General features: G+C 38.3%; 1 protein-coding gene across 8 annotated transcripts in view; it reads right to left on the bottom strand.

The window, feature by feature from the left end:
- The window catches only part of USP6NL (USP6 N-terminal like), a 170,001-nt gene that overhangs the window by 49,704 nt on the left and 98,286 nt on the right, over positions 1–22,011 (bottom strand). For all 8 annotated transcript variants that reach the window (XR_005018710.1, XR_005018711.1, XR_005018709.1 and 5 more), the window contains 2 exons: positions 14,705–14,785; positions 6,696–6,803 (listed from right to left, as the gene is read on the bottom strand). Coding sequence is in view for 4 of the 8 variants with exons in the window: in XM_036842761.1 (XP_036698656.1) it covers positions 6,696–6,803; positions 14,705–14,785 (189 nt within the window). In the remaining 4 variants the exon portion in view is untranslated. The remainder of the gene's footprint in view (positions 1–6,695; positions 6,804–14,704; positions 14,786–22,011) is intronic.

Here is a 22,011-nt window from a genome sequence, read left to right as displayed (position 1 = left end):
CTGCTGTCAATTAAGCAGCATTTCAGGGGGAAAAGAACAAAATGAGTAGTTTAACCAGGTGGGAGATTAAAATTTATATTAATTTATACTTAACCAGATTTAATTGTAATTAAACATCTATATACATGTGTTATATTGACCTATTTACCATGTACTGGAAATATATATTTCTGTTAAAACCAATTCTAGTAAATATATATAAATATAACTGTTAATTCCTGATATAAGCTAAAAGTGGAGAAAACAAGGCTACCTGGAATATGTGTATGTATGTTAAATGTTTTGTGAGTATGTGGGTTTTGTGTTTTGAGGTAGGAGCTCAGAGAAGGGCAGCTTCTGCAGCTTTTAAAAACATGACCACTTCCACAGTGTTTTAAAACACTTCAGAGTTCTGAAGAGCAACAAGATATTTATACTATTGTACTAGAACCATACAACCACTAAAATAGTATTGTATGCTATTTCTGATAAAAGTTGGTCCAAGAGACATTACAAAAATTTAGCTTTAAAAATAATCTTTACATATTTGTTCTTTAAATATCTTTTAAAAAAAAACAAGGTAGTCGGCAAACAGAGAGGTTTCAATTATGGTTCTGCAGGCCTTTTGGTAAAAGATGAGATATCAAAACACAGAAAGGAAATGTTTGACAAGACATGATAAAATATGCTTTAAAATAAAATCTAGTTGAAAGGGAGAAAACCACCCAAACATATGTATAATGTCAATTACTCTAGAAAACTTTTCCTGAAGATGGTGTGGGAAGACAGGGAGTTAGCATCTCCCCACACTAAGGCACCTGCCGGCCGCTGGTGGGGGACTCTTGACACCCAAGGAGACGGGAGGAACCCCAAAGTGAACCAGTAGGACGTAGGGGGACCGAGGGGGGAGGAGAAGTGGAGGCCAGACAGGATCGGCGCCCCCGAAGCCGGGGAGATCAGGAGAGGCAGGTGGGAGGGACTCTCTGGGAAGAGAGGGAGGGGAGAGGAGCGGAGGGCGATCGCCTGGCCCCCATGGGCCGGGGAGCCTGCTGAGCTCCCAAGCCGGTATACCCCCCTCCAAAGCCCCCTCCAGGCCGCGTGGGTCCTGGGGGCATAGGAGGGAGGCCGGGGAGACCAGGAGAGGCAGGTGGGAGGGGCCCTCTGGGAGGAGAGGGAGAGGAGCGGAGGGCGATTGCCCCACCCACTCGGGCACGGGGAGCCTGCTGGGCTCCCAGGTGAGGTCCCCTGCCGGCTGAGACCAGGGGTGGGGGGCACGCCTGGGCCCCTTCTGTTCCTTGAGCCTAAGCCTCACCCCTCAGAGCCTTTTCTAGCCCTGTGGGTCCTGAGCATTGGCCCTGCCCACTGCCCAAACCTCGCCCTTGCTTAGGCCCCACCCTTCACTGCCAAGGCCTTCCCAACCCCCTCTTTTATTTTTTTTTTCTTTTCCCTCCTCCTCTTTTTTTTTTTACTATTGTGGTACTGATGTACCTTCCGGTTGTTGATTTGTCTATACTTTTATTTTTATATTCTTCTTAACATATCTGTTAGTTTCCTAGACTAATTTTATTTTTTGACTTTGTTATTGTTCATCTTTTTTTTTTTTTTGCAAGGATTCTTCCATATACATACATCAATCAGGGTGATACACCATATTAACAAATTAAGGAATAAAAACCATATGATCATCTCAATAGATGCAGAAAAAGCTTTTGACAAAATTCAACACCCATTTATGATAAAAACGCTCCAGAAAATGGGCACAGAGGGAACCTACCTCAACATAATAAAGGCCATATATGACAAACCCACAGCAAGCACCATACTCAATGGTGAAAAATTGAAAGCATCTCCACTAAGATCAGGTACAAGACAAGGATGTCCACTCTCACCACTCTTATTCAACATAGTTTTGGAAGTCCTAGACACAGCAATCAGAGAAGAAAAAGAAATAAAACGCATACAAATTGGAAAAGAAGAAGTAAAACTGTTACCGTTTGCTGATGACATACTACTATACATAGAAAATCCTAAAGATGCCACCAGAAAACTACTAGAACTAATCAATGAATTTGGTAAGGCTGCAGGATACAAAATTAATGCACAGAAATCTCTGGCATTCCTATACACCAACAACGAAAAATCAGAAAGAGAAATTAAGGAAGCACTCCCATTCACCACTGCAACAAAAAGAATAAAACACCTAGGAATAAACCTGCCTAAGGAGGCGAAAGACTTGCACTCAGAAAACTATAAAACACTGATGAGAGAAATCAAAGATGACATAAACAGATGGAGAAATATACCATGGTCTTGGATTGGAAGAATCAATATTGTGAAAATGACTATACTACCCAAAGCAATCTACAGATTCAATGCAATCTCTGTCAAACTATCAATGGCATTCTTCACAGAATTAGAACAAAAAAGTTTACAATTCATATGGAAACACAAAAGACACCAAATAGACAAAGCAATCTTGAGAAAGAAAAACGGAGTTGGAGGAATCAGGCTCCCCGACTTCAAGCTATACCACAAAGCTACCATAATCAAAACAGTATGGTACTGGCACAAAAACAGAAATATAGATCAATGGTACAGGATAGAATGCACAGAGATAAACCTACGCACATATGGGCACCTAATTTACGACAAAGGAGGCAAGAACATACAGTGGAGAAAAGACAGCCTCTTCAATAAGTGGTGCTGGGAAAACTGGATAGCTACATATAAAAGAATGAAATTAGAACACTACTTAACACCATACACAAAATAAACTCCAAATGGATTACAGACTTACATGTAAGACCAGACACTATAAAACCCTTAGAGGAAAACATAGGAAAAACACTCTTTGACATAAACCACTGCAAGATCTTTTTTGACCCACCTCCTAGAGTAATGGAAATAAAAACAAAAATAAACAGATGGGACTTAATTAAACTTAAAAGCTTTTGCACAGAAAAGGAAACCATAAACAAGACAAAAAGACAACCCTCAGAACGGTAGAAAATATTTGCAAATGAAAGAACAAAGGATTAATCTCCAAAATATATAAACTGCTCATGGAGCTCAATATCAAAAAACGAACAATCCAGTTAAAAAATGGGTGGAAGACCTAAATAGACATTTCACCAAGGAAGACATACAGATAGCCAAGAGGCACATGAAAAGATGCTCAACATCACTAATTATTAGAGAAATGCAAATCAAACCTACAATGAGGTATCACTTCACGCTGGTCAGAATGGCCATTATCAAAAATATCTAGAAACTATAAATGCTGGAAAGGGTGTGGTGAAAAGGGAACCCTCCTGCACTGTTGGTGGGAATGTAAATTGATAAAACCACTATGGAAAACAGTATGGAGGTTCCTTAAAAAACTAAAAACAGAACTACCATATGACCCAGCAATCCCACTACTGGGCATATTCCCTGAGAAAATGATAATTCAAAAAGAGACATGTACCACAATGTTCACTGCAGCACTATTTACAATAGCCAAGACATGGAACCAACCTAAATGTCCACTGACAGATGAATGGATAAAGAAGATGTGGCACATATATACAATGGAATATTACTCAGCCATAAAAAGAAACGAAACTGAGTTACTTGTAGTGAGGTGGATGGACCTAGAGTCTGTCATACAGAGTGAAGTAAGTCAGAAAGAGAAAAATAAATACCATATGCTAATGCATATATATGGAATCTAAAAAAAAAAAAAAATGGCACTGATGAACCTAGTTGCAGGGCAGGAATAAAGAGGTAGACATAGAGAATGGACTTGAGGACATGGGGTGCGAGGGCGAAGCTGGGACGAAGTGAGAGTAGCATTGACATATATACACTACCGAATGTAAAACAGTTGGCTGGTGGGAAGCAGCAGCATAGCACAGGAAGATCGGCTCGGTGCTTTGTGATGATGACCTAGAGGGGTGGGATAGGGAGGATGGGTGGGAGGCTACCTAGAGGGAGGGGATATGGGGACATGTGTATGCATATGGCTGATTTGCTTTGTTGTGCAACAGAAACTAACACAGTACTGTGAAGCAATTATACTTCAATAAAGATCTATTAAAAAAAATTACTCTAGAGGACAAGAAAATTCAACATAAAAAAAGACCTCATGACAAAAACAAAGCCCAGTTAAGCAGGTAAAAAATAATAGAGCAGAAAGATTATTTATGTCCTAGAATGGTTACAAGCCAATGTGCAGAATATAGGAAATCAAGCATATTTCTTACCTTAATGAAAGGAGGTGTAAGCAACTTCTAAGGTTACTCTGAGATTGGGTGGGTTAAGATCCATGAGTGTCACAATAATAAAGAATAAACATTTTACTTAAAAGAAATAGGAATATAATGAACCTATAAACCTGAGAGCAGAAGTACAGTGGAAAGTATCTGGATGAAAAACTAGCAATTTCACTGTGGGTTTGGCCAATAAGATTACCAAGCCTTGCTAAGGCTGCAGGTGAGGTTGTTATCCACTGTCACCAGACCTCTGCCATCTGTGAGACAGAGCACTATACCCCAGAGAGACAGATAACAATGAGATACAATTAAAAGAACAGGAGAAATAGTAGATAAGAGCACCGGCTCAGGAATCAGGACAATTCCACCATTTGAGAAAAATCTTAGTATCAATAGATTAAGAAAAAGTAGTTTTATTCCCACTGAATTTCCCATTTCAGGACAGTAATTTATACTACTTTTGCAAAGAAAGAGTAAAAGAAAGTAACTGGGAAAGGAAGACTTGGTTAAATGCTAGAGGAATCTCAAGTAGTAAAAATAATGTTTATGATAGCGCTGAAAATTATAAGCTTGAAAGGACTGGTGGGCAAGTCATTTCTTTTCTTGTTACTGTATACTGGATATGCAGTAACTGGATAATTTTATTCTATGTAGAAAAAGTCTGAACCACAGTTCTAATATTAGCATGTGTACTGGGTTGAATAGTATCACCCCCAAATTCCTGTCTACCCAGAACCTGGGCCTATGACCTGATTTGGAAATAGGGTCTTTACAGATGTAGTCAAGTTAAGAGGAGGTCATACTAGATTAGGGTGGACCCTAAATCCAATGACTAGTGTCCTTAGAAGGTGAGACACAGAGACACACACAAGGAAAGGCCACTTGAAGACAGAGGGAGAGACTGGAGGGATGCAACCTCAAGCCAAAGAACACCCGGTACTCCAGGATCTAGGAAGAGTCAAGGACAGCTTCTTCCCTAAAGCCTTGGGAGGGAGCATGGCCCTGCTGACACCCTGATCTCAGACGTCTATCCTGCGGAACCGCAGTAGAGTAAGTGTCTGTTGTTTTAAGCCACTCCGTTTGTGGGACTTTGTTATGGCAGCCCCAGGAAACCAAAACAGCATGCTAACTAAAATTTTCTTCTTTATTAATTAAATAAATATTTACTGAGCACCCACCATATGAGAGGCACACTGTGCTAGGGGCTGGGGTTAGATTTTAAATACTTCTCTCAGATATCATTTTTCAATACTGGTTCTAAAACTATGACATTAAAGGCAAATATCTAATCAACCATCTAAAATAATTTGAAACTCTAAAATCCTGAGACAAAACTCATAATCTGTGCAGGGTCCAAACAACTAATTTAAAAACTCTTTTCATCATAAAAAACAAGTAACTGTTTAAATTAACCAATATCTATTACATCTTTTTTTAAAATTTATTTATTTAATTTATTTATTTTTGGCTGCATTGGGTCTTTGTTGCTGCGCGCAAGCTTTCTCTAGTTGCGGTGAGTGGGGGCTACTCTTCGTTGCGGTGTGCGGGCTTCTCACTGCGGTGGTTTCTCTTGTTGCGGAGCATGGGCTCTAGGCGCGAGGGCTTCAGTAGTTGCAGCACGCAGGCTCAGTAGTTGCGGCTCGTGGGCTCTAGAGCACAGGCTCAGTGGTTGTGGTGCACGGGCTTAGTTGCTCTGCGGCATGTGGGATCTTCCCAGACCAGGGCTCGAACCCGTGTCCCCTGCATGGGCAGGTGGATTCTTAACCACTGTGCCACCAGGGAAGCCCTATTACCTTACATCTTGATGAAATTTTGCTTATTTATACATAAATATGAAAATATCAAAAGAGCATTCCAAAGCCCCTTTTATAATTGGTGTTGGGTTTAAATTACAAATAATTTGTCTTTATTTCAGTTATTCTATTTATATATATATTCTGAGAAACAGATTCCAAAGTTATTTTTATTTTTATTTTTTATTTTTTAAATTTACATTTCCTTTTTTATTTAGTGACATTGAACACTTTTTCTAAGGCACAAAGTTATTTTTAGATATATGTTTCTTATTCCTTTCAAAGGTTAATATAAAATTTAGGTTTAGAAAGGCTATAGCTGAGATGACAAGGAGGCAAATTTAATGCCCTGACTAATTTACAGAAAGCATTACTGATCACCGAGTGAAACGTTTAACTTTTTATAAATAAATAATAAAACCTAGAAATACTGTAACAATCTTAGGGGAAAGAAGAAGAAAACAGTCAATCATACACAGGCAGCTGTTGGATAAACTGAATTCTGCTGTTATTTTCCCAAAAACTCTAAAAGTGACATTGTAAATCTCTTTATTATTAATACTACATTGCAAATGAGTAGCTACAACCAGGTGTTAGCCAATTTTCCTTACAAATATGCCCCAACATTGACCGATCGTTTCAAAATAACAGGCTGGCTCTCGGTACTCACACTGTATAGGTCCCTGGTTTCTTCCTTCATTTTCGGGATCTCCAGGAGGAGGGCCCAGACTTCCCCTCTGAGCTGGAGTGGGATTCCTTTGTAAATTCTCCTATGAAACTTATTAAAGGAAACATAAATTGAAAGTTACAAACTGACAAAGCTTAGACTAGTCGTTTAAATCAAACTGGTGAATATTTGTTAGTCTTTTCAAAGGATTCCTGATAATTGATACAATTTAACACAGCACATTTGGATCCTCTCATCTCTACTTTTCAGATCCGAACAGGGAGGCATATACACAGAAAGCATAGAATAAACAAGGAAATGTTAAGTATGCCCAGTACGTTAGTTATTTTCATACACTGCAAAGGTGTTCCTTCAGCGGCACAAGAGCACAATCAGTGCCGTTCTTCAAGTTGTGAACATCTGACTTACACACTCCCCATCGATATAACTAACTAGATACACATTTTCTTTTTTTTCCCTCCTACATCTAAAAGGTTCCAAATAGCAAAAGGGTTCTCTTGTGTCAAAGTGCCTTCAAGGAGGGTAGAGTCTCTCTAGAACCTTCTATCTCATAACTCAGTGTGACCTACAGTCTTCATTCAGGTCCACCCCCACCCCCCAAACACACACTCTCTCCCTCTTCCCTCTCCTCTTCCCAATTCTGAAGCGTTCCTTCAGGAAAACCTCTGTCCTCTTCTTAATGACATTGATCCTATCTGACCAGACAAAAACAGTGATAAATTTCCATCAGGAAGGAGCATCATCACCTTTGAATGAAATTAAGGATAAATCATCAGCATCATTAACACTCTGGGTCCTTGAAAGTACACTGCCATCACTCTAAGAATCTTAAGACTCACCATACCTCTCCATCTTCTTGTAATTACATCTTTTTTCTCAAGGCTAATTACGTATTCAAAATAACATATAAACGTATTATGCTCATTACAAAGTTGTGCATAAGGAAACTTTGAAACTTAAAAGTAGATGAAACTTAAAAGGCAATGATTAAACAAATTACGGGAGAAACTTCAGGAGCGAGGTAAGAGTGAGTACATAGTTACCTTTATGATCAAAATAATATATTGAAGTAGTACGGCTAAGAAAATAAGATGCAAGTTCTAATAATTGAGATGTTGACGAGCTATGAACTAATAAGCAGAGCTTCAACTTCTACAATTATACTAGATTTTTAAAAATGAAACCTTTAGTAACTAAATTATGATGTAGCTTTAAGAAGCTCTGTGATTTTAAATCAGTGACACTATAGAATAACTTTTCCTGTGAAACACTGAATACTGTGAAGTTGATTCAATTACATAATTACATACATAATTTCAGTTTTGTTCTTTTGGTGTAAACACAGTAAGTCTCAAATTTGAAAATCCAGCAGACAGTGACTAGAAACACTGAAGTTTTAACTGATGCGGTAGATGTAACTGGAAGAACATGTACAGAAAGGCTTTGTATAAACTAGACTCTGCTTCTTCAACATTTCCCATGTACTAAACATTTACCACCATTAATTGCAAACTGAGTGTGGTTTTAAAAAAAGTGAATTTAAGATTTACTTTCCAAAGAAAGTTTATCATCTATGTTCATTTCAAAATTATGATAAACTTAACTTTTTAAAGGAATATCACCCACTAAAAGTAACTTCAAATTATCTCCTGAATTTCTAGAGTAAGAATGTTAAACTGAAAGCAGTTAATATGAATACCAGAATGTGGGAATTATTGCAAATGTGAAAAGTGAAATTTTGATAGTCAAGTAAAACATGATGGCAGGTAAACAGATAAACTTTGATGGACTTGAATGTCCATTAGACAGATGTTTTTCAATGAGTAAGATAGGAACCACATGCATTTCTTATACTGTATCACTTACAAAGGTTTTGGACATTATTTACTGCTTTCATTCAATTCTGTATTCAACAACTGTACATAAATTACTGTTCATTGTTTATCCTAAAGTTAAATCTAGATTTAGAAAAATAAAACATTAAACTGCCATGATTCAATGAAGAAGAAATAATAGAAAGATTTCAGGTAGAAATAAAAAATTAATGGTCCTAGTGTTATTCCAGGGATAAAATGAAAAATGAGGCATGTCTAGAAAAGGCTCAGAAAGAAACTCTGATGCACTGTCATTATCATTATCAACAGTAACAGTTAAAACCAACTTTTACTGAGCATTTACTATGTACAGGAAACTGTTTAAAACTATTTACATATGTTGTCTCATTCAATGATATTAATAATTCTGTGAGATATTATTACCCCAATTTTACAAACGTTGACAGTGAATCACAAAAAGATTCAGTAACTTGCCCAAAGGCACACAGAAGATGTTCCCAGTTAGTAGAAGATACTGATTTTATATTTTATAAAAAGCAAAGACCATCTTTCTAAAACCACGGTGTTATGTAGTATATCCACTGTTCTGCTCAACTGGACTTACTAAAATACATGGAATGGAAAATATTAATGAAATCGAAGAGCAGAAAGCGTTAAAAATAAAATTATAAAATAAAATAAAATTATACTCAAAACCTAAAAGGAATATAAAAAGGGAGGTATCTGGATTCAAGCTGTGCGAGGTAATGAAATGAAACATGTATACAAAGTAAGATACAGCAGAAAAAGAATCAAATTATGAGATCTTAAAACAAGCATTTTAAATTATAGTTACTATTTTCCAAATACTTCTACTGTTACATGACAGACTGACACTGTGGTTATAGATCTTTCCTCACAAATTTTCAACTATTGTAGAAATTCTGGAAATTTTGTAAAACAAATTAGGAATCATATCAAAGCACAACAATTATAATAAAATCTGCTTATTCTCCAGAACAGTAGTACAGTTTTCATTTGTTGAGAATCTTTCAATTGACAAAGCAGTATCTCACACTTTCTAGGACAGCTCTGTAATGTCGGCAGGGCAGGTGCTACTCCAGTTTAAAAGGAAGGAAATCAAGGGACAAAGAAGTGGCCTGCCTAGGCCAAGAATTCCATCTTCCTGCTCCTGCTTCAGGATATTTCTGCCAAATCACACTACCCCTTAGAGATCACTACTTTATTAAAGTAGTAGAATTTATCAGTAGAAGGGGATAGCTGGTCATCCCAACTCAAAAGTGAACAACATTCGTTCATTCATTGTAAACAGAAACTGTAATGACTTTCTGCTTTGTGGCCAACGCTTACTAGGTACTATGGATACAAACTTGAAAAAGTTCTGTGGAGTTCACAGTGTAGTGGGGAAGATGATCATATAATCATATAATTATAAATGTAATCCTTTGTAATAAGGTCACATACATTAATTCTTGTCAGAGTTGAGTATCACACCCTGAGGGGCAAGTCGTGATAGAGACATCCCCCCCACAAGAGGTGGGCCAGGGTGTTAACGGGAGAATGGCAGGCGCCACGCTGTCTAATCTGTGGGAGTGATTTCAGGGGGCAGCTGGCCCTTACGGAATAGACACGAGATTCTAAGGGGAACCAGAAACAGTTTAGGGATAAAGGTGTTGGGGGCAGGGGCAGTGAATCTGCTGTGGTGGTCTCTTCTTTACTGGTCCAACACAGGGGCTCTCATCCCGAGACTATACCAGAGATACTATAATGGAGGAAGCGGGGCGAGTTCTGCGGGAGAGAGTAAGGAAAGATTTCCTTTAGAGAGGATGACAACAAACTCAACATGAAGGATTTGCAGGAATTTTCCAGGAAGGAGAAATGAGGGTGGGGACGAGGGTAAGGATAGTGATAAATCAAACAGTAATAGCAATGCTAATAACACCAGTTACACTAACTAACATTCTATGATTATTTATTAGGAGCCGAGATATGTTTCTAGATCGATGTATTCCTCGTAGTATTTTTACATTCCTAAAGGGGTAGGTACTATGCTTTTCATGTCCATTTTACAGATGAGAAAATCAGGTGTAGAAAGGTTTAGTAATGAGCTCAAAGTCACACAACTAATACACTGTGGAAGAAGAACTGAAATTCAAGTAGTCAGATTTCATAGATCATAGTCTGAACAATCATGATATATATAGAACTTCTGTATGTTGGATTTTAATATTTTAATATTCCAATTTGAAAAGTACTACCTTTAAAATTCTGTTACAATTTTATTTTATGGGTATGTTCTCTGTTCATTTGCCAATAAAATCAAGCGGTCTATTTCAGTCACACAGATACATTTAAAAATCCATCAACTAAAAAAAAAAAAAAAAAAAAAAAAATTTCCATCAACTGACCTAATGTTTTCAACACATCTTTCTAACCTTACTGGTTTCAAAATAGTGATAAATGTGCAGTGCACGTCAGCATGGCTGCGAGTGAGTAAACTTTTCAGCCCAGCAAGTTTGGCTCAGTTTGGTTGGACTTTCAAAACTGCAAGTGAACCCCAGGAGACAAAAGTTTACTCTCGGAGCTGCCTGTGCTCTTCACCACCTTCATTTCCTTCAGTCGCCCCTGCTCCGTTGGTCCCTTCGTCTCTGTCTCCAAATAGGCCCACGTCTCCTGAGTCTGGATCTGAAAGCTTTAGAATCCACAAGGCCCCCAACGCCTCTTACAACCACATTCTATTTCCTTCCGGCCTTTTACTGACAAACACCGAAAGGGAGAGCTAGCAAACAGACGGTACATCTGGAAGTTGCATCTCTTGCTTGTCACTAATAATGGCCTTGAGAAATTTATTTCTAAACATCGTGCCTCCATTTTCACATCAGTACAATCAAATGTTGGCTAATATGAGTCTGTTAGTTACCTGACGAACAAAGGTCCATTCAGTTATTTAACCAGAAAAAAAATGTGTACCTGTAGTAGGAACTCTGCTGTGACAGAGCTTAGACACAATTATATAATGGCTAGTTAAATCAGAATGGCCTCTACTTAGCAGAGATAACTTCATATCTTCATTTAATAGATTGTATTTTAAAAATACACTATGACTGTACATAGGGGGCAGTCACTGTGAAAACACAGGCAACCGTAATGGCAACTATTTTTCATTAAATCTTATATTCTAAAAATCCAAATATTCTCGTCAGAGCTATGTATTTTTATTTCAAGATATTTTTAGATATTTCTTTGTACCACTACTACATAAGTAACGAGTCTGTTGAGAGAAAACTTATACCTCCCTTTGGAAGAGAAGAAAAATATATACTACTTTTTAACTTCAATGCAATTTAAAACTGGGTATGAACTGAAAGCAGCATTCTTTTAGAAGGCACATTCTACCTCATACCAGATTGGACCATATATATCATCAAATAATGCTAGCATTATAGCTGTGGGAAAATACTTTAAACTTATTCATGAAAGGAAGAGCTCTACTAAAATCTCTCTTACTGGGAAGTACATTAGCCAGAGTTGCTGTGAGCATAACAGCCTAGTAGAATGCTCATTTTTATAGAGGCTTATATACTTTCAGACATATGTATAAAGCCATACAATTCCACAAATATTTTATTGAACTGAAGCTGAGACGAAAGTGTAGGTGCAACGCATCAAAACTGATCCTGTCAGGGAGATCAGCTCGGTGCTTTGTGACCACCTAGAGGGGTGGGATGGGGAGGGTGGGAGGGAGGGAGATGCAAGAAGGAAGAGATATGGGAACATATGTATATGTATAACTGATTCACTTTGTTATAAAGTAGAAACTGGCACACCATTGTAAGGCAATTATACTTCAATAAAGATGTTTAAAAAAAAAAAAAAAAAACTGATCCTGTAATTAGCACTTAGAGACCTTTCCACAAAGATGTCAGGTGAAGTAGTTGTCAGCTTTAGGCCAGCCAGTCTGAGAAGCAGAGTGTTAAACAAAAGAGCACAGGGGTCATGACCAGTATCCTACTCTGAACGGATTCTTCTTGAAGCACCTTAATGAAATCAGCAACCCAGAAATGAACTTACTCCTGATGAAAATATAATAGTAAGAGTCTAATGGAATTTAAATAGGGATATTTAGGATGCTCAAAAAGAAGAGTGACGTTATTCCTGTGAGATACCCCATGACAAAAAGATTTTCATGGTTGAATAAGTGTCATGCAATTTAAGGTCCCTCTTGAAAATTTTTACCATGCTATAATATTAAAGATGCTGAGGCATCCTGTAGTAAAGAAACCTGCTTACCTCAGTTCAGCTTTATCCCAACTTTATTTAACCAGAGAGCCCCTTTCTCATGTAATAATAAACAACACTTACTGACTGCATGTTAAATATCAGGCACTATTCTTTGTGCTTTACATGAATTAACTTATTTAATCCTCAAAACGACTCTGTGAAGGAGGTATTGTGATTACCCCCATTTTACAGACAAGTAAACTAAGGCAGAAAAAGGTTAAATACCTTCCTCCAGGTCATACTACTAGTAATGTGGCAGAGCTAGGGATTGAACTTAGGATAGTCTATTGCTTAACCATTAGGCAACAATGCTTTTGTGTAATACCCGTTAGACCCCAAGGAACTGCTGCTCCCTGGAATTCTTGTTGGTAAAGGCTGACACACAACAATTTATATCTATGTAAAGAGCAAAAAATATATATTACATGGAAAAAAAAGTGTGAGGAAACAGACAAAAATCCTAACAGTTAACTCAGTGTTTTGCTGTAGGATTATGGAAGATTTCTTTTTTCCCTTTAAATATTTTTTACTGTCCAACCTTCTTGCTTTATATGCATGAAATCATTAAATCTTCGTCTCTTTGTAATGGGTATTGTTATCTCCATTTTATAGATGAGGAAACCGAGGCTTAGATGTCAGCAGTTCTCAAGGCGTGGGCCATGAGGTCAAGACATTTTCGTAATGATACTAAACCCTTCTTTGCCTCTTTCCCTATGTTGACTGTGGCACCGGGAGCAGAAAAGCCACGGTGGCGAAGCCCCTGGCACCTCAGCACAACTGAGGCAGAGGAAGCACTGTGCTGGCAGTCACTGCATTCTTTCCTCACAGTTTAAAAAAGAGGTCAGTGCGCTCAGGAATGCCCTTGACGAAGCAGGAGAAACTATTAATTTCATTCAATCTCAATCCTGAATACACACACGTCTTATTAATATTCTGAGCGATGAGGTGGAACGCACACAGAGCAGAGTGTCGGCCTCAAGAAAGAGCATTTATGAAATTGTATGAATCGCGATCTGAACCAACTGCTTTGGTCACGGACACCGTCATTACCTGAAAGAACGACTGACCAGCCAATCGTGGTTGTTGAGACTTGGGTACTTAGCAGACATTTTTCTCAAAAATAAATGAAGTAAGCCACTTTAAGGAAAATACCTGACAGTATTTTTGCCCCTGATAACATTTGCCCTTTCAAGCAAAAGTTAGAATTTTGGAAAACTTATACCACTAGGAACTTCACAGCTTCCCAATATTTAAGGAAGAATAGTAGGAATTAGTAGGAATTCCTACTGATTAGATTAGTAGGAATATTAATAGATGTATGCATTTTTACAAATTGATTCAAAACAGCACAGAGTCAATGCAGGGTAAAAGATCTGGGGCGGGGTGCAGGGGTGGTCTGCTAGAAGCTTTAGGACAAGGAGAGGCTCCTGCTTCATGGAAAGCTTTCAGAGGCCAGGCCTCTCTCCTTCTGAGCAGGGAGACAGGGGAATACGAAGCCTGGAACGACGGCAATAATCCTGATCCCAAAGGGAAGCCAAGCTCAGCAGGAAGCCGACACTGAAGTAGGCAGAGAAGAGAGACGGAAAGAAACGAAATCACAGGCAACCTAACCAAGCGGCGGAATTCAATCATCCCCGAAAGCCAGCTGACCTCTGGACTGTCCGCCACATCCTCTCAATTCCTGCAACCCATCTGAACTGGCTATTCTGTGACAGCACAAAGACTCCTAATTTGAAGCATTCCACTCAATTAAATTACACTTAAAAATTTTTTAAGAATATGAACGTAATACTCTTATAATTAAAGAGGAACTTTTACTGGGAAAATCCACATTGAATTTGTATAGTTTCATAAGGAAGTAACATTTTTAATTACCTTTTCAGTGTTCTTGTATTTTTCCCATCCTTTTAGCATTTTCAACCATTTAGTAGTTCTTTCAATTTCCAGGTGCTTTTGCTAAAAATAAAATTGAAATTCATTGTTACTGTTTGTTTCAGGCTTCTTTTACTTACAAATTACAAAAAAATGTCAAGGAAAATGCTGCTGAAAAAAGGACTACTAAAAAAGTTATGCTATATTGGACAGCAAATATCCTAACTAACTTTTTTTTAAAGTTGGATAATTGATGACATTTGTGTCAACAGTATCCCCTCACCGAAGTTAAGACACGTAGGAGATGCTCCATTGGGACAGGTAAAGAGAAAGGGATCACTTAAATTTTCTAACATTTTAATTACTGAAAACGCTGGGTATTCTACAAATTTAAGCCAAAAGGAAATTTTAAACCAGTCTGAAATATTTTTATGAAGCATCAAAACACAACTTCAAAATTCCATTCTCTTCTTTCACATTTTACCGATTTCTGGCATCTTAATGTTTTTGGTGACAAAGGTGGTTTTGTAAAGGAGAATTGGGTATTACTGGGGGGAGATCATCATATAACTAGCACTATGTTAGTGAAAAATTGTACAAAAATAAGTAATAGTTGCTGCCCCAAGGCAAGTTCACTGTCTGCTAAGGGCACCCGACATGGAATATGCAGTGTTGTGACCTAGAGGCAGAGACGGTGACTCAAGTCCTGTGGAGGGAGCAGTCGAACCCACCCAGGGGCGCCAGAGAAGGCGAGTATAAATGAAGGACTGGAAGAGGGTTAGGGTTTTTATCAAGCGCAACATGGGAAAGAACATTCCGAGAAGCATGGACAGATGTACTTCTTCGACAATGCGGCAGTGTAGGGGCTAAAAAAGGAAGCATCCGGAGCTGAGGCTGAACACACAGGTGGGGGTCTTGGCTGTCACACTAAATTAAGATTTGGGGCAAAGCTGGGAACGGGGAAGGTGGTAGAGAAAAGGCTTCTTCCGCACTTCTTTGGTTTCAAGGAGAAGGGATATTTTTCCTAAGTACTCGGGTGGGCTCTCCAATCTCTTATTCACTCCTATGGTGGTAGAGTGACTTACTTGATTCGTACATTTAGAAAAAGAACTGGGTGTGCACAGCCCTCTGTCCCTTTACTTTGGGAGCCCAGCTACCCTCAGAAAATCCATTTGTACTCTGTCCTTTCAGGCAGGAAAAAACACCCTCTTCAGCCAAGAAGTCTGGGTGACCCCTGTGCCCATGACCAGGTGAGCAAGTCCTCTCCTCCGGGGGCTCAGCCTAGGAGGCCCCTCGCTGCCGCACACCTAACCTCCTCCCCCCTGACTACTCCATCTACGAAGGCCGAGATGTTCGCTGCTTCCCCACTGCCTGGAACAGAGCCCGGCAGGGTCCACTCCTAATGATGACCTTTTCATGAGAACAAAACTCAACAGAATTCTTTCTTATGACTGAGCTGAGATTCTGCTATTTTGTTAATTCTCCTCGATCCCAGCATTGTCTTTTCAGAAGGCCTAAGTGTATTAAGTGTATCTAAAAAGGAAACGAAATGGAAGACTAAACAGGAGAGAAAATGGTTCTGAGGATACATTTTATGCTCCAAAATGTAAGCTCGTTACACCCTTATGAGGTAGGTATAATCACCCCCATTTTACAAATAAGGAAACAGAGGCACAAAGGGTCTAATAAACTTCTCCAAGTTCCTGCATCTGGTGAGTTCAAGGCCAGGCAGCGTGGCCCCAGGACTTGCGCTCTAGGCCGCCATATCCTATGCTCTTGCCTCCACCATGTCCCTGCTCTCGTTGGGGATCACAGTTCCTGGATGAAAGCAATAGCTCCTCATCGACGGTCTTCAATCCAGCCTCAAACAGGCAGATGGCATAGGCCCACCATCGATATTTTTAGACTCAAAAGAAGCATAAAATCCCCAAAAAAGTCCTGAATTTAGGAAAAGATTCTCACCAATCAGAATATTTTTATGGAATTTTATTTTTAGGCATATCCTTAAAACTCTTTAATTACTTCTTTACTCTTAAAAATTTTGATGGGTTTTTCATAACCAAAGATGATCACTTGTGAGCAAAAGATACTCTGTTATGATTCTCATTTTTCAAAAGATTAAGCATATTCTTCATTATATTATTAGTAATAAAATCTTACAGATGGTTCCAGAAATATGTTTAATTTTAAAACTCAGTGGGGCTCTGAAATCTAATTAATGTTTCTGCTAAATGTGACTTTAGAGAAGGCCAAGCTGTGAAAAATTAAGATTGATCTAAGATGCCATTTGGTACTTCCTTGTTCTTCTGCACTCCCCCCCTGACTTCTTCAAAGCATAATCCCTTTCTCCACCAACAGGAAAACACCAAGTAATTCAAGCCCACCCAAGAGTACAATAACATACACTTTGCCAGGAAAAACCCTGCTGAGATCTAGCAGGTCTCTTGCTATCTTTCATTTTTATGACTATTAAACTGTCAATAAATCACTTTAAGAAATAGCTATTCTTTTCTTTAAAGGCACATTTTTGTATTCTAACGCTCATCATATATATAGAGAGATTATTTTAAATGCTACACATTCTCACATGCAAGGATAAAACAGACGCACACAATTTTCAGAACCATTAAGTATACATTTCTTTCCCCTACAGCAAAAAAAAAAAGGAAAAAAATACACTTTGGGTAAAGCTTCCAGGCTGTAGGATTTTAAAATTATACATCAGTAGTTCAGTCAGGTTTAAGTGTTAACTCCATAACTCTGCCAGATCAACTACACCAGACTTGCATGCACTCATGAATCTATAATAAATGGATACAATATACTTTATCAGCAAACATGCTATAGCTTAACAACTCCAGAATTTATTCTGAGGTAAGAAGTAACCGAAAACACATGTGACAAATGTAAACTTAAATGCTCTAGAAAAACAGGCTAAGGAACATCGTCTTGCCATGGACTCAGTAACACCAAAACAGACTAGAATATAACAGCAAGTTAGAATCTCACCCAAAAGTTCAGCAGATACTTCAAACTCAACACACCCAACACGATTTCCCTAAACATGCTGCTATCATCCCTCCCTTTCCTACTACGAATGAAGAGCATCACCACCCACTAAGTCAAACAACCTAGAAGCTTAGGTTGTCTTCAGTCTTCCTTGTATCTTCTTTCCACACCCAACCTACACTCTGCTGGTCCCATCCATTTCTGCTTCCTTCACATCCTCTGCCCTCTTTCTGTCAATCCTCATCCCTAGATGAGGGCAGTAACTCCTCACAGGTAGCCCTGGATGGCTTCAAGCCAGCCTCCACACTGCTATGACCTTTTAAAAGTGAGTCCCAGCTTAAAATCTTTCAATAGCTACAAATAAAGTTCAAATCTCTACACGGTTGGCCCTTCACAATATGGCCCAAACTCACCTTCTAGTTTCACTTCCTGCTACTTTTATGATCTGGCCACCTTGAACTATTTGTCATTCCCAACACACAATGTATTTTCATGCCTCTCTGACCAGTGTTTGCTTTTCATCTGCCTGTGATGCTCTTCCTCACCATCATCTGGCAAAACCTTACGCATTCTCTCAAGACCCAGTCAGATGCCAAAGGTTCAAAACCTTTTCTAAATTCCTCCATCCTCCAGGCAAAATAAACGTTTCTTCAGCATTTCCTGGCATGGACTAAGGACTCAGTTGGCCTGAGTTCTGCCCCTTCTTATCTGTTTCATTTGGGACAAGTTACTAATCTTTCTGTATCTTAGTTTCCTTATCTATAAAATGAGGATTATTATGATTATTGTTATAGCACCTAACACCACTTGTGTTCTAGTTGGTCTAAATGCCCAAATATTTATTATTATTATTATTATTAAAGGATGAACTCCTTGAGTACAGGAACCATATCATATTCTCTTCTTTTAATTTCATCACCTAAAACTGTGACTGGTGTACAAGAAAAGTTAAATAAACATTTTTAAACATAATTTACATCAGGAGAGACAAGCAAATAATACTATGAAGCAATTATGTAATAGCATTTTGTGGTCTTGGAAGCAGAGGGGTGGGAAGGAGAATGAGTATGACTAGACCGACCAAAATCCTAAGTACTTTTTTTTTTTTTAACATCTTTATTGGAGTATAACTGCTTTACAATGGTGTGTTAGTTTCTGCTTTATAACAAAGTGAATCAGTTATACATATACATATGTTCCCATATCTCTTCCCTCTTGCATCTCCCTCCCTCCCACCCTCCCTATCCCACCCCTCTAGGTGGTCACAAAGCACCGAGCTGATCTCCCTGTGCTATGAGCTGATCTCCCTGTGCTATGCGGCTGCTTCCCACTAGCTATCTATTTTACATTTGGTAGTGTATATATGTCCATGCCACTCTCTCACCCTGTCACATCTTACCCCTCCCCCTCCCCATATCCTCAAGTCCATTCTCTAGTAGGTCTGTGTCTTTATTCCTGTCTTGCCACTAGGTTCTTCATGACTTTTTTTTTTTTCCTTAGATTCCATACATATGTGTTAGCATACTGTATTTGTTTTTCTCTTTCTGACTTACTTCACTCTGTATGACAGACTCTAACTCCATCCACCTCACTACAAATACCTCCATTTCATTTCTTTTTATGGCTGAGTAATATTCCATTGTATATATGTGCCACATCTTCTTTATCCATTCATCCGATGATGGACACTTAGGTTGCTTCCATGTCCTGGCTATTGTAAATAGAGCTGCAATGAACATTGTGGTACATGACTCTTTTTGAATTATGGTTTTCTCAGGGTATATGCCCAGTAGTGGGATTGCTAAAATCCTAAGTACTTCTGATAGCAGTTCGATCACTATAACACAGAAGTAAACATAAGTGAAGTACAACAGTATCTCTAATGTAGCATAATAAAGATATGGATCATTCCATCACGTTGGCAACGCTTTTCAAAGTGCTGCTAAAATGTGAAACTAATGATGTTAGGAATCTATACAAAGCTGATATTAAATAACTCTGTTGCCTTTATACACTGACATCTTACTTCTCCCAATTTTTATTGAAATATTTCAAGCCTACAGAGAAGTGGAAGACCAATGCACCATATACTAATATATGCTTCACCAAAATCCATCAATTATTAACATTTTGCCAGATTTAATCTATTTATATTAGGGCTTTTTTTTGCAGGGGGGTGGGGGGCGCTGATCTATTAGAAAATCTCAGACGTCATGAACACTCCAAATATTTCAAGTATGTAACACCTAAGAACAAGACACATTATCCTACATAATCACAGTACAACTATTACACCCTTTCAAGAAATTTTAAATTGGTCCGTTATTTGGTAATAAACGGTCCATATACCAAACTCCCCACCTGTCCCAAAATCGTTCTTTAAAGCTGTTTTTCTTTAGGTGAGTTGGGGAGGGGAATTCAGAATCCAACCTTGGAACATACATTGCCTTTACTGGCACATCTCTTAAGTTCCCTTTGCTCTAGAACAGTCCCCTGGCCTTTGTTTGTCTTTCATGATGTTGACTTTTGAAGAGTCCAGTCCACACTATCTGGCTTTGCCTAACTGTTTCCCCTAGATTTGGGTAGGACTATTACACAGGTGATTTTGTGTCCTTCTTATGGCATCACATCCAGTGACAGATCATGCTGATTTGTACCATTATCAATGATACAACTTTTGATTCCTTGGTTAAGCGGTATTTGCCCGATTTCTCCACTAACTAATAGAGAAATTCCTTTTCGTAACTAATAAGTAATCTGGGTGGTGCACTTTGAGATAGTATGGACATCCTGTTCCCTAACAGCTCTACTCAGTGGTCTTCTCATCCACTATAATCTCTGCCCGAGTCAATTCTGATTCTGATGGTGGTAAAATGGTATGGTGGATTTATTTTTCCTTAGGTTTATTTCTATATTATTAACTGATATTTTTCTATTAGAAAGTTTTTCCTTTCAAGTTCCTCCCCATTTTTAATATCACTAAGGTATAAAGGACTATTTTATTCAATGTGTTATAATCCATTATTATTATCATCATTATTCTTTTTGAAGCTCAAATTGCCCCAAATTTGGCTGGACTGCCTCTTATCTGGTTGGAGATTTCCCCTCTTCAGGCAGATCCTTTAGACATGACCGATCTGGCACAATATAATTCAGGCTCACTTTATACTTTTTTCTATCCTAGACCTAGATCATCCATTTCTTTAAAGAAACAGCGGTTCTTTTTAATGGGGAATGGTAATCCAAAACTAAGATCTGGGTACTAGATGTGCTCATCGCTGAAATTTTTAAAATCATATAGGAGACCCTAGTATAAGAAAATTCTACTCCCCTGACAATGTCAGAACAACATATATCAAAAGGAAAATGATGCAGAGGTCTTAATCTCCATCCTATATTCCCTTTGTTATCTCTCCATTACCTCCACTGATTAGGAAACGGTACAGTGTTGTATACTCTTCCCCAGGAGCTGTTTTCAGAAAAGGACTAAACTTCCATTTGAAGTTTGCAATCTGATACCTGATCATCTTAAATTCACAAACCCTCTGAATCAGGACTGGCCCCTCCTATTGGGGCAAGGAGGATATAACGATTAAAAATGGGACCAATGTCTTCTTTGTTGAGATCACTCAACCTCTAGTGATCTGAGACTATAACTTAATCCTATACAGGACCAGTTGAATAGGAAGTACTTAACAACTGCTGCATCACCCACATAGTATGAAGTTGCCTTGCATTGGGTCCAATGCTCCTCCCACTAGTAACATGATTTATAATCTAGATAGTAAAGGCTACCCATATACACAATGCATGGATGGATATTAAACAGCCTTCTCTTCTAGAATAAGAAGTCTTAGAACTTTACTGAAGTTCAAGTCTTCAGATGTTTTTTTGAATATTAGGATGTGTGACTGAGGATAAAGTTGACCCAAGTCACACACACCTAGACCTCACCAGCAGAGGTCAGGAGAGGATAAGGAGTGTAAGAAGCAGAGTCGTGTTTTGATAGAATAATGACATTGAAAAGTCATGTATTTTGAGCAAGATTTCACACCTCATAAAATTAAAATATAATTTTTAAAGATCTGAAAAGGCTCCAATATTCTGTTAAGCCATGCAAAATACCACACTGCAAAAAGGAATAGCTGAATCCATGAAAATTCATAGCTTTATATATCCTTTCCTCCTTATTAAAAACATCAATAAGCTCAAAGAAACAATATAATAATACATTATTAATAGTGTTCTCTGCAGAGTAAATATAATAAGTGTGTTTGTTTATTTGTTTCAGTGACTGGGGG

Source organism: Balaenoptera musculus, chromosome 2 (genome assembly GCF_009873245.2).
Source record: "Balaenoptera musculus isolate JJ_BM4_2016_0621 chromosome 2, mBalMus1.pri.v3, whole genome shotgun sequence".
Taxonomy (NCBI): Eukaryota; Metazoa; Chordata; class Mammalia; order Artiodactyla; family Balaenopteridae; genus Balaenoptera; species Balaenoptera musculus.
The sequence above is the reverse complement of the archived record's forward strand: the minus strand, read 5'-3'. Positions and strand labels throughout refer to the sequence as shown.